Source organism: Doryrhamphus excisus, chromosome 14, assembly GCF_030265055.1.
Source record: "Doryrhamphus excisus isolate RoL2022-K1 chromosome 14, RoL_Dexc_1.0, whole genome shotgun sequence".
In the NCBI taxonomy this organism is placed as follows: Eukaryota; Metazoa; Chordata; class Actinopteri; order Syngnathiformes; family Syngnathidae; genus Doryrhamphus; species Doryrhamphus excisus.
The window spans coordinates 2231872-2249583 of NC_080479.1; the positions used below are offsets into that span (position 1 = coordinate 2231872).

General features: G+C 47.1%; 1 protein-coding gene across 2 annotated transcripts; it reads left to right on the top strand.

The window, feature by feature from the left end:
* The first annotated feature begins 9510 nt into the window (after window positions 1-9510).
* Window positions 9511-14897, top strand: LOC131101990 (104 kDa microneme/rhoptry antigen-like). Of its 2 annotated transcripts, none has more exons than XR_009119372.1 (13): window positions 9511-9610; window positions 10102-10163; window positions 12164-12196; window positions 12265-12300; window positions 12655-12687; window positions 12763-12792; window positions 12860-12901; window positions 12976-12999; window positions 13128-13541; window positions 13625-13999; window positions 14096-14145; window positions 14263-14328; window positions 14722-14897. XR_009119372.1 is itself a non-coding variant. In XM_058047429.1 (13 exons), exons 1-12 carry the CDS (start codon window positions 9573-9575, stop codon window positions 14266-14268), a joined length of 1143 nt encoding a protein of 380 aa, XP_057903412.1. In that variant the 5' UTR covers window positions 9511-9572; the 3' UTR covers window positions 14269-14296; window positions 14722-14897. The 2 variants fall into 2 exon arrangements, 1 of the variants encoding a protein (XP_057903412.1); XM_058047429.1 differs by having other exon boundaries at window positions 14263-14296.
* Window positions 14898-17712: the final 2815 nt, after the last annotated feature.

Below are 17712 nucleotides of genomic sequence, written 5' to 3' on the forward strand. Positions count from 1 at the left end.
GATGGGCTGGGTGGGGCTTGTGGCCGGTCTTGTGGCCCACGGCTTGCTCCGGGCGGCTGGCTTGCCCTGCTCGGTTGGTCGGTAGTACGGGGTGGGAGTGTGTGGGGCCCCAATCCTCCCTGCTACACTGCACCACCTCACATACATGTAGGACCTTGGGGGGTGATCTGCAACTGGTTGTGCCGGGGGTGAGGGGTTTCCTTGCGGAAGCCCCTTTGTCCTCGGCATTCCTCTGGCTTGGTCACCCTTCAATTTTAACCGCACCTTAAACACTCAGTTCTGGGGGGATATGGGCAGGCATGGGACCCACCATTGCTCAGCTTCCCTCCATTTTTTTTTATTACTCCATATGATACATACACACACATACACCACACACATAGGTCAGCCCTATGGGGGCAGGCCTATTTTTAATTGCACAATCTACATAATACCATCATTACACACACAGGCGTAGCGGGCTGGACCGGAGAGCCTTCTGCCTACCCCCGCGATTAGCCCGCTGGCTGCTGGGGCTTGGCGGCTCGCTCGGGGTGCCCTGGGCTGCAGGATATTTTGGTCTGGTCTGCCTAGCCTTCCTGGGGATCCCGCTGGAACCGGCTGATGCCGGGTTTTTGCCCTAGGGATACGGTTGGCGCTACCTCCCTCGGTCTGTCCTGGGCTGCGGGCACCAACGTGCCTTTGAGGGGGCATTTGGCGGCCTCCGGGCAGTGGGGTCCACGCTGCTGGTGGCCTGAAGTCTACGGTGGTGGCTGTGTGTTGGGGTGGGGCCTGATCTCGCTCATGGGGACGGGGGCCTGGGTGGCGTGTGGGGATGGGGCGCATGCACCTCGGAGTGGGGCCTGCTGGGGGGACGGTGCTCTCCCGGGTGTTTGGGTGTCTGCTGCCACTGGTCCTATGCTCTGCTGCATCGCTGTCCCTGTCTTTGCCCATCCTCAATCTTGCCTTAGGGCTCGTCAGGGATGGTTCTCCAGTACGTGGGTAGTGCGCTGCCGGTTCTGGGGGTGGGGGGCTCGGGCCTCCTGGTGGATGATGAGGTCCGTCGGTGGCCTTGCGCTGGTCTTGACTCCTCGGCTCTGGTGCTTGCCTCCCCATGGCTTGGAGCTAAGCTTAAGATTAAGATTAAGATATGCCTTTATTCGTCCCTCAGTGGGGAAATTTGTATTGCACAGCAGCAAGAGTACAGAGTCAGTTAAGCAGTACAAAATACACAATATAGAAAAATAAACAATATAAACAACCCAAGTATTAACAAAATCAACAGTTTTTCCCAGAGTTATATACAATACAGTATGTAGATAATATGAAACGAGATGACATATATGACCAGTCTATACACTGAGATCTTGTTAGAGAGTTAATATTAGAGAGGCATCATGGAAATGGCCCTTCTCAATCCCACTGACATACCTTCCATAGAGGAAGCAGAGTCTGAGGACACATACGTGGACAGTGCCATCACTGTGGCTGAGGTATCTGGGTTCGTTAAGACGCTCCTCAGTGGCAAAGCTCTGTGACAGCTGCAGGAAGAAAGGACCTGCGATATTGCTCCTTCACACACTTGGGGTCACTTGCAGTCTATCGCTGAAGGAGCTCTCTAGTGCTGTCAAAGTGTCCTGTAGGGGGTGGGAGTCGTTCTCCAACATGGATGATAGCTCAGCCAACATCCTCCTCTCTCCCACAACCTCCACTGGGTCAAGTGGGCAACCCAGGGCAGAGCTGGCCTTCCTGATGATCTTATCCAGTCTCTTCTTATCCGCAGCCGAAATGCTGCTGCCCCAGCAGACCACTCCCTGGAAAATGGCTGAAGTCACAACAGACTCATAGAATGTCTTGAGGAGTGCCCCTTGCACTCCAAAAGACCTCAGTCTCCTGAGCAGATAGAGTCTGCTCATGCCCTTCCTGTAAAGTGCTTCCGTGTGATGAGTCCAGTCCAGTCTATTGTTGAGATGAACACCCAGGTACTTGTAGGATGTCACCATCTCAATGTCGATTCCCTGAATGTTCACTGGTGTTGGAGGAGAGTGGATGCGCCTGTGGAAATCCACCACCAGCTCTCTGGTTTTCCCCGTGTTGATTTGGAGGCAGTTCCGCTGGCACCAATCCACAAAGTCCTGTGTCAGTCCTCTTTACTCCAAGTCGTCCCCATCTGTGATGAGGCCAACGATTGCAGAGTCGTCAGAGAACTTCTGCAGGTGGCAGGTTGGTGTGTTGTATGAGAAGTCTGCAGTATAGAGGGTGAAAGGGAACTGAGCCAGGACCGTTCCCTGTGGGGCCCCCGTACTGCAGTGTCCTCACATACTGTGGACGGTTGGTGAGGTAGTCCAGTATCCACGATATGAGGTGCAGGTCCACCCCTGTGTGCTCCAACTTGTCCCTCAGAAGTGCTGGCTAGATGGTGTTGAACGCACTGGAGAAATCAAAGAACATGATTCTCACAGTGCTCCCAGGTTTCTCCAGGTGAGAGAGCGCTCTGTGCTGGAGGAAGATGACGGCGTCGTCCACCCCAGTGCCAGGTTGATAGGCGAACTGAAGCGGGTCCATCGAAGGACCCACCAGGGGGCGGAGATGGTCAAGGATCAGCCGCTCCAGGGTCTTCATCAGGTGTGATGTAAGTGCCACCGGCCTGTAGCTGCTGAGGTCCTTGGGGTGCGGCGTCTTCGGGACAGGAACCACGCAGGATGTCTTCCACAGCTTTGGCAGCCTCCCCAGCTTCAGGCTTAGGTTGAAGATGTGCTCAACAATCCCGCACAGCTCGTCCGCGCAGGACTTCAGAGCCTGGAGCTGATGCCGCCTGGTCCCGCCGCCTTCCTCGCCTTGGTTTTTCAGAGCTGGTTTCTCACCTGGGATGTTGTGAGGGTCAGGTTGGAGCAGGGGGGCTGTGTGCGGGGGAGGGGGGGGGGGTTGGTGAGGAGGTTGAGCTGATTAGGTGAGAAGTGGGGGATGGCTGTGTGTTGGAGGGGGAGGTAGGGGTAGGGCTATCCACTCGAGGTGTCGATGGGGGGAGCTTCGGCAGGAGGTGCTGGGCCGAGGGTTGGGCAGATGGTTGATCGAACCTGTTGAAGAATAGGTTCAGATCGTTTGCCCACACCTGGTCCCCAGCAGCCTGGGAGTCGGGCCCCTTGTGGCCAGAGATGGTTTTCAGGCCTCTCCAGACTCCTCTGACGTTGTTACGCTTCAGCTCTTCCTCCATCTTTTTCCTGTGGCTCTTCCTCACGGGGGTGAGCTGCCCGGTGGACGTCGACCGGCGTGGTGGGGCACCTTACTACTCGCCTGCACTTCCCCTCCACTTGCTCATGTGCGGGCCTCCTCCCCTCGCCTGCTCCTTTGTCTGCCACACTGCCGGAGCCTCGGGGCTACGTGATCGAGGGGGGTCTGGGGGTGCTATCCCTTGGCGGTCCGTATCTCCCTGGGCTCGGGGCCTGGTTGTGGGTCTGGGACCCCTGGGTCCCCCGTCCTATGGCGCCCCGGATGGCCCACCCGCGGATGTCCACGGTGTGTGCTTGTGTGTGTGTGCATATTGAGTGGATGGGGTGTGTCTGAGCTGATTTTATGTATTTATTCTTTTAAAAACTTAAATAAATAATTATTAGTTTTATTATAATTATATATATATATATACAGTATAGCCGGGGCGGTCCTATGTCGGTGGTCAGGCCTGGGGTTACCTGGGGCGGGCCAGGTTCCGCTTCCTGGGGGTGCGTGGGGGAGGTGGTCGGGCTCCCTTCCGGTTGCCGGGGGCGCCCTCGATGCCTTTCAGTCCTAGTGGGGTATGGTCTCCCGCTGGTCTCGGGGGTGTGGCTCTCCTCCGGCCTGCTGGTGCCCTGTTGCTGGTTGGGATTGCTACTCCATGGCCTCTTGCTGGTCTCTTCGGGAGATGCTTCGGGGCGGGTCTTGGGGAGTCGGCCCTGGCTTTGCCCGCACACACGGGGCCGGGGGTTGCTGGAGCCTATCCCAGCTGTCTTCGGGCGAGAGGCGGGGTACACCCTGGACTGGTGGCCAGCCAATCACAGGGCACATATAGACAAACAACCATTCACACTCACATTCATACCTATGGACAATTTGGAGTGGCCAATTAACCTAGCATGTTTTTGGAATGTGGGAGGAAACCGGAGTACCCGGAGAAAAACACAGAAGTACACACCTCCATATGGACACTCACAGCACATGGCTGCTTCTCTACACAATCTACCATCTTATCCCTGATGTCTATATGCTATTGGTATGCTATTATTACAGTAATAATGATGTCAAGCAGTGAGATTGTAATTACTGTAACTGTATGGCTGTAATTGTGTTACTATCACGGTTCATGTCTTCATTATTACTATTGCCATTGGTAAGTTGGACTGTTTCATTTCAGTGATATCATCTCCATTGTGACCCTTAGCCATCATTGACATTTTACTGATGCAGTCCTGTTTGTCACTGTTGTTGTTATGGGAATTGTTGTTGCTGCTGTTTTTGTCTCTCTCTCTACTGCCAAACCAAAAACATCAAATAACGGCAAATAAAATTTCATGGTACAGGGAAGTTGTAGCTTACACCTTTCCTGACACAGAGCAAATCTGTTTAGCATGTAAGGGCATTTAGATCAACAATACTATCTGCCCCAATGGCTGGACGGGACAAAAAATAAATGATGTCAAGATGTCATGCATTGATGGGAACTCAATCTGACGGCAGCTGAAAGTAAGACTTCACATCTCTCAGCCTACCCCTAACAGCCACGGCATCCCATACTGAGGACATATTCTCTCATCTCACGAATCTCATTCAAAGAGAAAAAAAAGAGACCCTGGTTGAATAGGAATGGAAAGTAAGAAAGATGAGGAGTGAATACCAAAGGTTCTTTTTTTTATCAAAGGTTCTCCTATTTGGCCATGACATAGCAAGAATGCAGGTGGATTGCAAGCACAATGCCTGGATTAGCCTGCTGCTGTGTTTCATCTAACTGTCACTTCATTTCGTTCGCCAATTCATGACACAGGAACAGATGACATCTGTTGATCCACGTGGGGACGCGCCTTGTGGCCTCTGATGCGCAGGCCTTGCACATTTAAAGGCAATGACAAGCTTTCTTTTGATGGGTTGCACTCGCCTTTTCTCCTCCCTCTTTGCCACTCGTGTTGTGGAAGGGACAGCGTGGGTGCGCTGAGCCGGACTGTGCTGTTCACATAAATTGCAAAGTGCGCTGGCCACTTTGGAAAAAATGTGTGGGATTAGTGAACAGTTGCACCCAGTTGCTGAACGCATCACTGGGTGAAAAGGATGTGATCCACAAGCATACCTATGTGTGGAGCTGTACACAGAAGAAGAAGAAAGAGCCCACGCATATACAGGACGTCCGTCACCTAAAACAATAAAACATCAGTTGAATGTGGCCTGGGTGAGTCATGTCCATCCAAATCTTCAAATATCATGTTCTGGTCACGTGATGGCAGTGCGGGGAAGGTAGGTCGGTGACGTCAAGCTGCTGTTTTCAGATTTTCCTACTTTGGATAATGACCCAGTCAGGCCGTTTCTGTGTGGATCAGAGTTTGAGGCCATCAAATACTTTAACCTGAAAACACTTCCATGGGGATGGCCCCTAAATATTCCTCAGATGCAGCTATAGGAACCTGACACTCTCTCTCTCTCACACACACACACACACACACACACACACACACACTCACCAACTGTGACATTTGGGAAGATATATAAACAGTAGAGCTCTGTGCTGTGAGTCAGACATTTCCAGTTCAGACCAGAGCGGTGGACCTTTCTAACGTCAACATGGACGCCAGGTAGGTCCTCTGATGCTTTCTTGTGATCCCACAATGCATCTGTCTCCACAGACACCCATCTATCCATCCATTTTCTATGCCGATTATTCTCTAGGGTTGCAGGGGTATGCTGGAGTCTTCTCCACAGACATCTACACCATTTTAACAGTTGTGTTTGTGTGTGTGTATGTGTGTGTGCGTGTGTTACTTCGTGGTGTCAAGGAGGTTGGAGGTGACTTGTTTCATGTCTGCTATGATGGACACAAAGTCAAAGCCAGCCTATGGAGAAGTAGAAAATGCCACATGAATAGTGTGGTGCTTCATTTACCCAATTCCAGCGAGGGTAGACTCCAGCACTGGACATGCTGACATTATTGAAGTTCAGATGTAAACATTTAGTGCGTTGACTGTGGTTTTCTGTGGCTTGCAGGAAGGTGCTCCTTTCATTGGCCATATTGGTTTTCCTTGTGCACGGAGACATTAGTGCCGATGGTGAGGCGTGACCAGTAAAAGTCCTGACTCATATGAAACCTTCAGTACTTTCATCATTCAACTTTTCTTTCCCACTCAGATTCCACGTCCGAAGAGGTTCCCACAGGTAACACTTTTATCATAAATATCATGCACTCCATCACACCTTGACTGTTCTACTTGTCTTAGAAGACGTTTGGCATCTCATCCCTCACCACTTCATGCTCAAAGACCAGGTGGAACACACACCTGTCGGACTAGATAGGACAGCTCCAGTCTAGTTCATGCTCAAAGAGCAGGTGGAACACACGCCTGGTCGGACTAGATAGGACAGCTCCAGTCTAGTTCACAGACAAAGACTGGGTGGAATAGTCAAAACATAATTGGAGCATCCAATGGAGTGAGGATTCTGCCTGCCAACGATGGTGGCTTGGGTTGTATCACCTTCATGTAATAATATGAGTATGATGGGTCCATGACCATCATCCTATCTGGTCTGACAGGTGTGTGTCCCACCTAGTCTATGAGCATGAAGTGATGGACTACATGGATGAGAGGTCTTCTGAGATGAATCGAACAGTGCAGTTGCGGTGGATTGAATGCCCTGAGCATACAATGACCTGGATGGATGAGAATATTCATCCGCCATGCACAACTTGTCATGTTTGTTTTGCTGCAGCTCATGCAAGCAATCAGGTGACAGTCATAGGTATGTCTGACTTGGATGGTTGTCGGTGAGGTGATGGAACCGAAGCAAAGATCAATGGTCTGGTGATGACTGGTGATCCATGTTGTTTTACTTTGCAGACGCTGCATCTCCAAACAACGGTGCTGATGCGGAAGGTTAGACGCCGTGTTGTGTCTTTATGACAAAAGTCATGGCAGCACAAATCTGATGACATGTTTTGTACAGACGACGACAGTCCTGACATTGGAGGGAAGGAAAAGGTCAGCTTTCACTCAAATAAAGCTGAAATCCTCCACCCCGGTGGGTGGAGCTCTGCTTCCAAAGCCGACAGTCTCCGCCCTCGAGTGAAGGTTCTGCCAAGGAAGCCAACATCCAAAAGGAAAACCAAAGTCCCTCGTCAGCAAGTGAAACAAAAATGATAGAAATATCATAAAGCTATTTCTACATTGATAATAAAACATTCCAACTTAAATACATGCCAGTGACGTCTTTGTAACAGTTCAAACTCACCACAAAAATGACTTCTACTTCATCAGTGATACTCGACTCTTCCAAAAACCAGGGGTGTATTTAGTCATTTGGGGGCATCCATGTCCTCCATGTCCTCCATGTCCTCCATGTCCTTGTACTGCAATCACAAAACTTTTGCATTCCTTTTTGTTTCCATAACTGGAACAGATTTTACCCCAAATTTTGGTAAATCTGTTTCAGTTGTCTGTCAGCTTCACCTGCTAGTTCCATTGCTATGTTTATTTCCCACCCCCCAACAAACACCTACTAACAGGTGTGAATGTGAAAGAATTCTCATATTTCCTGAGCTAAAGTCCTTCAAATCATCCCTGGGGATGACTAGGATTAGGATTATTAGCTATCAAGTGAATGATGTTAACACATTGATAATAAGATGCAGCAACATTTAGGTGTTTAGTTTAGTGCTTTAATGCTAACATCATTCTCAGCTTTATCTCTGAATCCGCTGCAGCTGTGCTGTTGTCTGCCTTCACTAGTTTGGATGAAACTAGTGAATGTCCCTCTTGCCTTCTCCTCTTCTCCACAGTAACGCTGCTTCAGTTCTCTCCCGTCTTCCACAATCAATGTGCGCATGTCGCCAGCCAGTTGCTGTATTTTAAATCAAACGAATCACAATCCATTTTTAATAATAATATCATCAAATGCTTTATTTCAGGGGCTGCATGGTGGCCGCATGGTTATCGTGCAGACTTCACAGCTAGCAGACCCGAGTTCAATTCCACCCTTGGCCATCTCTGTGTGGAGTTTGCATGTTCTCCCCGCGCATGCGTGGCTTTTCTCCGGGTACTCCGGTTTGATAGGGTGGTATTGCATATAGTATTTTACTTGCATACCACACATGTGCAGGCATGCAAGGACAAACCTGAGCTGAGAGCTTGCTCAGTGGTACCACAGAAGTAGTCAGGAAGCAGAGTAGCCACTATTTTTTGTGTGTTTGTATGAAAGTAACTTATATATATACGTATATACACGTAAATAAATAACTTGGGTTGCAAACGGATTTGGATGAACTCTCCAGGTATTGATGGAAATAGGATATGGAAGAACACATGAGGTTGTGGCGCTTGGCAGAGGTCTGTGGTCTCAGAGTGCTTCTCATTTTTTTCCCCAGTAGGTCTTGATGAGAGCAGCACGGTGGTCGAGTGGCTAGCGAGCAGACCTCACAGCCATCTCTGTGTGGAGTTTGCATGTTCTCCCTGTGCATGCGTGGGTTTTCTCCGGGTACTCCGGTTTCCTCCCACATTCCAAAAACATGCTAGGTTAATTGGTGACTCCAAATTGTCCATAGGTATGAATGTGAGTGTGAATGGTTGTTTGTCTATATGTGCCCTGTGATTGGCTGGCGACCAGTCCAGGGTGTACCCCACCTCTCGCCCGAAGACAGCTGGGATAGGCTCCAGCACCCCCGCGACCCTTGTGAGGAAAAGCGGTAGAAAATGAATGAATGAATGAAAGGTCTGGATGACACACGAGGATGCATCCTACCACATATACACATGCAAATGCACACACACCATACACTTCTTTTCTTTCACTCCATTTTCCAAATGATGGAAATGAACTTTGGAGAAGAAAACGAGGACGTTTGCAGACACACCCTATCTTCAACATAAAAAGACTTCCAGTGTCTTCCACCAATCAGTGGTTTCTGGGACTGGCCTGAGGGAGGACAAATTGGAGGGAAAGTTTTTTTTCAAACGTGTCCATAAAGGTGCAGCTCATGTTCAGGCTGCAGGTTCTTCAGGCTTTGTGGAATGTGGTCGCGCAGTTGTTGTTCAGGTTTTAGTAAAAGTCATCCGTCAATCAGACACAGCATATACCCATGATGTCATCCGTGACCAAGCTGAACGTCATCCGTCATCAAGCGAATAGTTGGAGGGACGGAGAGAACCTTTCTGGTTGGTCCAGTCCTTCCTGCCTTCAGGATTCCATTCAAAGTTCTTATGTTCCCGAGTCCACTAGCAGAGACTGGATTTGACCTAAAGCTGACCTTGAAGTTCAAGTCATTTGGGATGGCCAGGGGGAGGGGGAGAGGGGGAGGAGTAAGGGGTGGACTATAAAAACGTCTTGTGGTGCTCACCTGACTCAGATGTTGTGCTTTGACCATCCTGATGTTTGCTCTGTGGACTTCCGCAAAAATGTCCCTACGGTGAGTCCACTGTCGTTTTAACGCTTTCCTTCAAAGTCGCTGCTGGACTTGGGGTACGCTCCTTTTGCTTTCTTACTTGGTGGTGTGGCAAACATTTTGCCAACTTGGTCTCGTTTAGTCATCTTCAATGAAGAATGTGCTAAAAGTAACAAAATTACATGCTTCTGGCTACTTTCTTGTGCTTGGAGATGAATAGAGGCTGTGTTTTCTTTCACAAGACGACACCTTGAGCCATGAGGATCACCTGCTTTGTCTCATTGTTGACTTTGTCCCAAGAACAAAAGACAAAAGCCAGAAAGCTCACCTCTTTCTTTGGGACACTTTGACTGATGGCCTGAATTTGCTTTTGGAAACAAACACTCACTCTGTTTGGTCACTGTTTGGTCGCTGTGTGTGCGTACAAGCTAGTGAAAGACAGTTGTTCATTGTGTGTTCATTGTGTGTTCATTGTGTGTTCATTGTGTGTGTGTGTGTGTGTGTGTGTGTTTCAGGTGTCTCACACTGTTCCTGCTCTTCGCTCTTGTCACAGTGTGTCTGGCAGCTCCACTGCCTGGTATGTCCCTGTGTATGGCAGATTTCATTTCTATTTGCACATTCGCTGTCACGAAAATGACTGCATAACTTTCTTAACTCATGTCAATCATATCATAACTCATATAAAGACTACATATAAATCATAGAACCCAAATCAATCACTTTTCTTTCATTAGGTAATTATTCACATTGAATCGCAGATAAAAAAATAAGCTTTCATCAATCATGAGTAGTAATGTAAATCTATTTCTGGTAACTGATGAGATATGCAACTATGATAACGACATCACATTTTATGTCAAGGGATATCATGAAATTCGTCCCAACATTCTACTTTGTCCCAGGCGGCACAGATAGACTACTATAGTGTATTTCTGGCCTTTTTCTTTCCCCTCATATTTGCTCCCAAACGCTGATACTACGTGGGAAGGCATCAAGGGAAGATGAGCTTATTGAGTGCTAACTAGGATTTTTGTTAGGCCAGGCTGGTACTGGTGGATGGGGGCTCGTTATTCATTGAGTGCTTTTCCTGTCTGACAATTACTGTAGACGGCTATAATGTACATATGTTTTACTGGTGTTGAAACTAGTTAGCTAGTGTGCTAGCTATGTCATTGACACTAGCCCCCAAATAACTGTTGGCTGTGCCAGTAACTAGCAGCGCCTACCCAAAATTTTAGCTAACAGCTCAAAGCAAAACAAAATCTGTCGGGAGACATGTAAAAAAACACTGGTCAGTTGGGCCGCTGGTATAGCAAGGTACCACTGTATAAATGGCAGCAAAAAATACATGTGGTGCTTGGACTAGTTTCTGTCTTCTCCCGCAGGTGACGTACTTGGTGATATCTCTGCCAGAGCTGTAAATAAAATTCAATAAAAATAAATAAATAAATTCAAAATCACAATGTTTGTTCCCGCTTCTATCTCCACTACAACTGCCGCGTGGGTAGGACGGTGCGCACGTTCAACGTGCATCAAAAGAAATTGTGCCCTTAAAGCAAACTTCCAATAACTTTGACTATCCTCAGGGAAAAGTGGAAGCTACATCTTTCCTGTTTTATGGAGTATCATTTGGCATTATTTGATGTTTTGTTGTTTGAGCAGGAATGACAATACAAAGAGACAAGAACACAAATTGCAATGACAATAACAGAACAATAGAAACAATGAGAACTACATCAGCAAATGTCAACGGGGACTACAAACGACCATCAAAGTGGACAAAGTGTTAAACAGCCCCAGTGATAAATACTGGAATGAAACATATTAGTGGTAATAGTAGTCATGAAAATATGAAGCATGATCGCAAACCTCCTACCACCCAGCCAGGCCAACCCCCACCACCAGGGAGCCACTGGCCCTAATTTTAATGATCAATAATTGTCCTACAAATGACTGCTGATAAATGGTATTATATATTTTTTTCATGAAAGTAATGATAACACATGGCATATTAACGGCAGTTCCCCGTATCACTAACAACCAATTTTCATTTCTGATGAGTTTTTGACATTAGAATTGGAATGTCAACATGAAGTAAAATTCATTCAACACCAAAATAAAACAAACAAAAACAGCCCAATGAGTGTGACTTGGTTGTTGTCTGAATATCGACACACACAAAAGGTAGAAAAAAGGTGGAGATAGTTGAAATTGTACGTCAATGCAGGTCTCAGCTTGTTGGCATCTCGAATAGCGTTGTTATGTCCCTCCCGACACTCAGATGCAGTACATGCGCATTTATCACAGCTGGCCAAATGTTGCAGTTCCTTTTTTGTCCTTGGTTAATGGATTTATTAATCGTGACAGGCCTACACCCAATGGTCAAATTGTATGTTGAGTACAATACATGTCTACATGTTGGCAGGCCCATACTAACGTTGAAAATCCTACCCGCCCCATTATGCAGTGAAGCACTGCATTATGCTAAGACTACAACAATCTGTTGAAACTTATTGGGTTTTGATTGAAAAATGAAATGATGCGGTTGTTTCTCAGAAAGCATATTTTCTGTTGCAGACAGAAGCGCAGTGCTGCTTGCTCATCTTGATGGTAAAACACAGCAAGCATCAAAGCATTTGTGTTTCTTCTTTGTGGTTTTGAGAGGTTTTATCTTGCAGGAAAAGCGGCAGCACAACATGTGACATCACCGCCAGGTAGGCACGCTTACACTCAAGGCAGATGGTGGCCCCATCATGAGTCTGGTTCGTTCTCTTGACTTGCTAAGTGCTGCTTGTGGGGAAGCTGGAGAGCAGGGCCAGATCATAAAACTAATGGATGGGCATTAGTCACGCACAAAGCTCGACTTGAAGTGTCTCTGTCACGTAGCACTGATGCTGCTTAATTGCACCTTAATAAAAAGGTGCTTAATTGATGGCCCACAGAGCAGTCAGTTCATTATGGTAGAGGGCAGCTACCACATCACTTCAACCCTAACCCCATAGTCTCCTGAAATGATCAAAAAGCTACCATAAGTACATGTGCTTCCCCTTCTTTTTTCTTTATGTCAGCTCCTGAGTCACATGACACGTCACATTCCCCAGGTAAGAGAGTGAGTATGTGCGTGCAACACCATTCAGGGATTACAACTAGCATAATAAAATCAAGTGTGTCCGCAGATTTTGACGACTCCCAAGAGGAAACCGAAGGTAACGTGTGAGCTTGTCCACATGTTTTTCTATTGATTCTTTGAGTAATCCATGTTTTGTTAATCAGCAAAACCAAACGTTCAGGACAACAACCAAGCAGAACTTGAAGGTGAGATACTCAAGTCATACTGACAGCTCTGTTGTGTCGTGTAACTTGACAGAGTCTTATGTTCATGTTCACAGGTGCACCTGACCCTACGGATTCAGGTAGTGTGTCTTACTCAGTCGAGCTATGAAGACTTCAGACAGTAGTTCAGGATTGTAATGAAACATAGATGTTCTCATTTCGTACAGCAGCAAAAATTAAACCAGAAACCATTTTCATTTTCAAACAGTTCCAGAATATGTAGAATCACCAGAGTCTGTGGCATCACCAGAATCCTTGGAATCACCAGAGTCTGCAGAATCACCAGCGTCCTTGAATTCACCAGAGTCTGTAGACTCATCAGAGTCCTTGGAATCACCAGAGTCTGTAGAATCACCAAAGTCTGTGGAATCGCCAGAGTCAGAGGAATCACCAGAGTCTGTAGAATCACCAAAGTCTGCGGACTCACCAGAGTCCGAGGAATCACCAGAGTTTGTGAAAACATCAGAGTCCCCAGAATCACTAGAGTCTGCAGAATCCCCAGAGTCCTCAGAGTCCTTAGAGTCACAAGATTCCGCAGAATCACCAAAGGCTATAGACTCCAGAATCATCCCAGAATCATCCGAGTCACTGGAATTGCCTAAATCCCTAGTGTTACCATCAGGTCAGCTGCTGTTCCATCATAAAGGTGACACCCTCACACTAATCCATGTCAAAGTTGAAAATTCTGGCACCATCTGTTATCAGAGTCGAGTTCTGAGGCGGATGAGGACAACAGGGAGACGAGCAACGAATCGGAGCCTGAGACTGATGCAACCACATCTGACATGGCTGATAACGGTGATGCGAGTGACATGCTTGATTTAGAGGAGGGTGGAGAGGTGGGGCTTGAGGTGGTAGATGAGGATGAGATACAGGTGGAAGAAGGAAGAGCGATACCAGAACTAGATTTGTCTGAGGAGCCACAGCTGATGCAAGGGGCCTCAGATGTGATCATAGAAGGAGAAGAAAACTCTCCAAAGGATGGAAATGCTGACAGCAGCAGAGGCACCATGGACCAGGAAGAGAATATGGAGGAGCAGAATGTTCAAGAACCTGAAGAGAGCTTTGACTCCACTGAAGGTTATTTGGACTCTGTTGAGGAATTCCATGTTCTATTTCTATTTTTTTGCAGAAACTCACTTTCTGACCATAATTGTTGCTCTCATTTTTTTACAGCAACTCTTATTGAGCAGGCAGACCCAACCCCCCCTCTGCCGGCGCAAATGGTAAAGCTTTCCTTCACATTTGACCTCTCAACTGAAAGTCAATTCTAAGTCGAAAAGAACATCTGACAAGGAAGAATTGAAGTTGGAGTGAAGTAGTTCTTGCGTTTCCTTTTCCAGAAGTGAAGTAGAAGTTGGTAGTGTGGTTAAGCAGGTAATGTTCCACGTTCCATGTTCCGGGTGAATGTAAGTACATGATGTCATTTCTAAACAGTAAATGATATATTTCCATCAGAGCATCCTGACTGTTGACTTTTACTTCAGATCCATTGAGGTGGTGGCAAAATGTAAAAAAGCACTTTATTCTTTGGTAACTGTCGTTCCTGGAACTCAAGGGCCCATTGTGTTTTGTGTTTGCATAGCGCTGATGTTCCAGTAACATCGATATCACAAACTGAACTCTACTAACTTACTAAATATCTGTTCCCCTTAAGTAATAATAGTTATCATCAAGCCTCATCTTATTCCGTGTCCCAGCTGAAAATAAAAAAGTCATTTGATGATTGCTGTTAGCATCTTCATTTTCTTGTGTGTACAGTCAGAGATTGTGTTTTTACGTTTGGCTTTTCTGTCTTTCAGACGCAAGCATGGGACAGCCCGAGTGGAATCCCTGCCAACTGCACTGTCTTTCTGCATGCTTTTATTTGCTGTGTTTGATGACGCTGCATGTACATACAGTATATTCCCTGCTACTGCTCCTAGTCAAAGTCATGTAGGCAGAGAAACTGATCACCTAATAAACGTTCATTCCACAACTCTTTGGAATCATCATTTATGAGTGTCATGAACGGCTGCTTCTAAAAGTGGAGTTGCGGTCTGGTTCCATGATTCTGGAATAACCTCTGTTCTTTCTAGCTTCTCCTCTTTCTGATTGCCTCTTGGAAGTTTTGGTTTAGAAGTTCAACTTGAACTGAAAAGTGTACCAAAGTGCATTGGGCATCATCCAAAAATAATTCTGTCAGGGAATTCTATTCTTTTGGGGGAAGTCACATGATTTGGGAGTGTTGTTCACTTCATTGGCTCATTAATAACAAGCATGTTTTCGATGCTCCCCTTGTTTTCTGCTCATTATTAATAGAATATAATCTTTATTGTCAATGTCATGGCTAACAATCTAACGATGAAATGATGTGCCATCCATCACTGCAGTGTTGGGATGCTCCGATCGATCGGCCACCAATCGGTATCAGCCAACATCAGTGTAAATGCAGGGTATCGATATTTAAAACGCATATCCCTTCCGCCGATCAGCTCCGTCCCCACTGCAGCATCCAAAACAAGCATGTCTGCCATGTGTGGGACTTCCTGTCTTTGTGAAGTTTTGCACCCTGCAAAAGGTGCCTCAAGAGATGTCTCCCGTGGTGGTGTCTTTCCTTCTCTGGGGGCTGCCTAGGGCTATGGATGGTGGGTGATGCCCTCTGCAACCACTTCTGACTTCATGAGCACACAACTGGTGGGTGCAGGTCAGTTTAGGCACTTCCCCAGTTCCGCTTTCCTTTTTTTGTGTGTCCCGTCCAGCCATTGGGGCAGATAGTATTGTTGATCTAAATGCCCTGACATGCTAAACAGATTTGCTCTGTGTCAGGAAAGATGTATGCTACAAATGTATATGTTTCTATCATGCGAATTTGGAGTGGTCGGACCGGAGCAAGAAGGGACACAAAAAAGAAGAAAAACTGTGTGTGCGCATATACTTCTGTATACTTCTGTTCTTATGTGCGTAAATGTGAGCATATGTGCACATGAGTGTGTGTGAATGTGTAATGTGTAGGGACTGCCTCCTACCACCCAGTAAACCCGGCCCCGCGCAGCCAGGCCAAGCTCCCACCGCCAGAGAACCACTGGCACCATGGGTTCTGGCAAAGCTAAGACCCCACCCCCGAAGCATCCCCCCAAAGAGACTAGCAAGGGGTCATGGAGAAGCAATCCCGACCAGAAACAGGGCGCCAGCAGGCCGGAGGAGAGCTACACCCCCGAGGTCGGCGAGAGACCCCACCCCACTAGGGCAGAAGGGCATCGATGGCCACACACCAGCGAGCGGAAGGGAGCTTGCCACGGCTGGAGGCCCTTTTTTGTGGAGTTCTATGCACAAATGCACAAAATGTTCTTTTCAAAAGTTCCTGGATCCAGATGATGTGAACCACTCCCAAAATGTAATCAGTTCTTCCGTATCCCATTTCTCCTGAACATTTCATCCAAAGGCATTCCCATCTTTTCAAGTAATTTTGAACATAAACAAACCAAAAAACAATTAAAAAAAACATAACCTCTGTTCTTGTACTTGGTGGAGGTCAAAAATCAGTTCTAATATTTGTGACTGCATGGTTAGCACGTTGGCCACACAGACAGGAGATGGAGAAGATCTGGGTTGGCATTGCATTTGGAACATCTGTGTTGGGTTTCCTCCCACAAAACATGCTTGTTAGGTTGTTTGGAGAGTGTCATTAGTCAATAGGTACGTATGGGCCCTGCCATTTGTTGTAGACCAGTCTCTCGCCCACAGTCAGCTGGTATAGGCTCCAGCATACCCCCTCGAACCTCGTAAGGAGAAGAAGCATAGAAGATGGATGGATGGATGACTATTTGCTATTTTTGGAGTTTCCTGACAGCAAGAAGATTTAGGAATGTCGGCATGGCCTTCCCACGTGGACTTTCCATCATCTCCTTACCTTCCCTGCGTCCAACTTGATAGCAAATAAAGTTTGCACAGAGACAACAGCTAGTGTTTTTAAGTTTTAGAAGGTCAATGGAATGTCGGGTTGCTTAGTCCATAGAGAACCTGAAACTCGGTGCAGGTGTGTGGGAGGGGGTGGAGTCAGATTACTCAAGACGGCAGCTCGCCCACATGGAAGAGCGACTCTGGTGAAGATGAAGTTTCACTAAAAGCATAAATGAGGAAGCCTGGTGGTCTCGCATGGCCGCAGATTTACACGCTCGTATGCACACGCACACACACGTACATCTTTGTACCCTAAAAAATGGCCTCCTATCATAGTGACTGCTACACACTTGCTGTACTCTTATTTTGAAAGGGGTGTACCATGGGAAGAAAGTGTGGGGAGGGTCCACAGGAAGAACTTCTTGATGTGAATCATGTCATGTCTGTGACTCCTTTCTTCTCCATTTGTCCTTGCTCATGTGCCTTCATGCTGTGTGGACATGCAATGACACATCACGTGACATCTCAACGGATGTCATTGGACCAAGCCTCGAATTGGAATTGCCTTGACCAAGCCTTGATGTGCATTCGTCTTCATGTTTGTGTGGAACATCGTTAGGAGGATTCAAAGATTGATAAACAAGCACACAGAAGCACTTCATCCCAGCAGACATACCATGTTTATCAACTTCAGATGTTGGACTGAAAGAGCAGCTTGTTCAGCATCAAGTCAACCATCTAAGGTTTAGCAGTGTCTTCCTCATACACGACCAAACTAGTGGGCCTCAACGCCCCAATGTTGGGGCACATTCATCATCGGGCTGTGGAAGTGTGGCTGTATATGCAATAAGGTTTAGTGACTTGCACATAGGATGTGGAAGCAAACTCATTCCATAAGAGAGCCACACTGT